Source organism: Pygoscelis adeliae, unplaced genomic scaffold, assembly GCF_000699105.1.
Source record: "Pygoscelis adeliae isolate BGI_AS28 unplaced genomic scaffold, ASM69910v1 Scaffold45, whole genome shotgun sequence".
NCBI classification, from domain to species: Eukaryota; Metazoa; Chordata; class Aves; order Sphenisciformes; family Spheniscidae; genus Pygoscelis; species Pygoscelis adeliae.
The window spans coordinates 3,231,488-3,232,712 of NW_008825114.1; the positions used below are offsets into that span (position 1 = coordinate 3,231,488).

General features: G+C 39.7%; 1 protein-coding gene across 1 annotated transcript in view; it reads right to left on the bottom strand.

The window, feature by feature from the left end:
* MPDZ (multiple PDZ domain protein) overlaps nt 1-1,225 on the bottom strand; it is an 88,124-nt gene that overhangs the window by 10,951 nt on the left and 75,948 nt on the right. Inside the window, exons 36-37 of the mRNA XM_009328157.1 lie at nt 1,082-1,223; nt 674-821 (exon numbers count right to left, since the gene is read on the bottom strand). Of these exons, the coding sequence (XP_009326432.1) occupies nt 674-821; nt 1,082-1,223 (290 nt within the window). The remainder of the gene's footprint in view (nt 1-673; nt 822-1,081; nt 1,224-1,225) is intronic.

Sequence of the window (1,225 nt, forward strand, 5' to 3'; positions counted from 1 at the left end):
CACAAGCTGGCTGACCAGCTGGACTTTCTGCCAGACCTCAAGAAATGTTATATATCTGACTTCATTCTGATTTGGAAATAGGGGGAGGACATCAGAAGCACAAAATTTATTGAGAACAGAAATTCTGGTTCCAAGAGCTGCAGATAGGAATTTACTTCAGTTATCTTTGTGAGAAAGAAATTTCTTATACTAGATGTCTTGGTCACTGGAAAATGCATTACAGTATTTAATGGATGTAAGGTGACACTAGACATACACAGAAAAAAAAAGATGAACATTACCAACTGTTAAAGTAATCACTTCTTGGCACAACTACTCTGATGAATTCTCCATCATATAAAATCAGTTCTGTATATCTTTCTAAAACTGTGAGATAGTTAATCAGTTACCAGTTTGCTGGAGAAAATAGTGTTAAGTTTTAGGTTGTTCTAAGTAAAGGTCTTCTATTGCTCTATAAATATATGGCACTCTGCATCACCACTACTCCCATTTTCATCAGGCAAAGTATCAAAATCTGAATGCTCTAGACTTCAGGAAGCTTAAATTTGGATCCACAGCTCATTCTCACTGACATCTGAATAACAGTCTGAACTCAGTCTGAATAAAACTAAGGCTTTCAAAAAATCTGGATCTCAATTCTTCACTTTTATCCACCTCCTCTTTTCCCCAATACCTTTAGCAAAGCTGCAACAGCCTCCTGGTTAGCATTTCGAACATCTTCTCCATTCACTGTCAATATCTGGTCTCCTTGCATTAATCTCCCATCTGTATCTGCTATTCCTCCTTTGACGATGTCTGACACAAACACCCCCGTATCATTTCTGCAAATACAAATATGGATTTTGCATTACAGTATTGTTGAAGGGCCATTTTTATGGCTTGCTGTTGGGAACACAATGAACATTGTCTCATTTTTCTGTTGAGTAAAGTTGGGCTAATTCCTCTAGGAATGGCCAATTAGCTTAGGCACAAAAATGACATGTACGACTTTCAAGCCCACAGGATCTGAGCACTAGACCCCAACAGAAACATGAGCATGCCCAGCAAGTCCCAGACATTGACTCTCCAGGTACATTCACACCTTTTCCCAACAATACTCAGCCCAAGGCCTTTGCCAGGCTTCTTTTGGAGCTCTATATTGAGTACATCATACATGTCTTCCTCCTTGTACTGGGCCTCATCTCTGTACACAGTCAGACGAACTTTTTGGGGAGTCTGTCGGAGG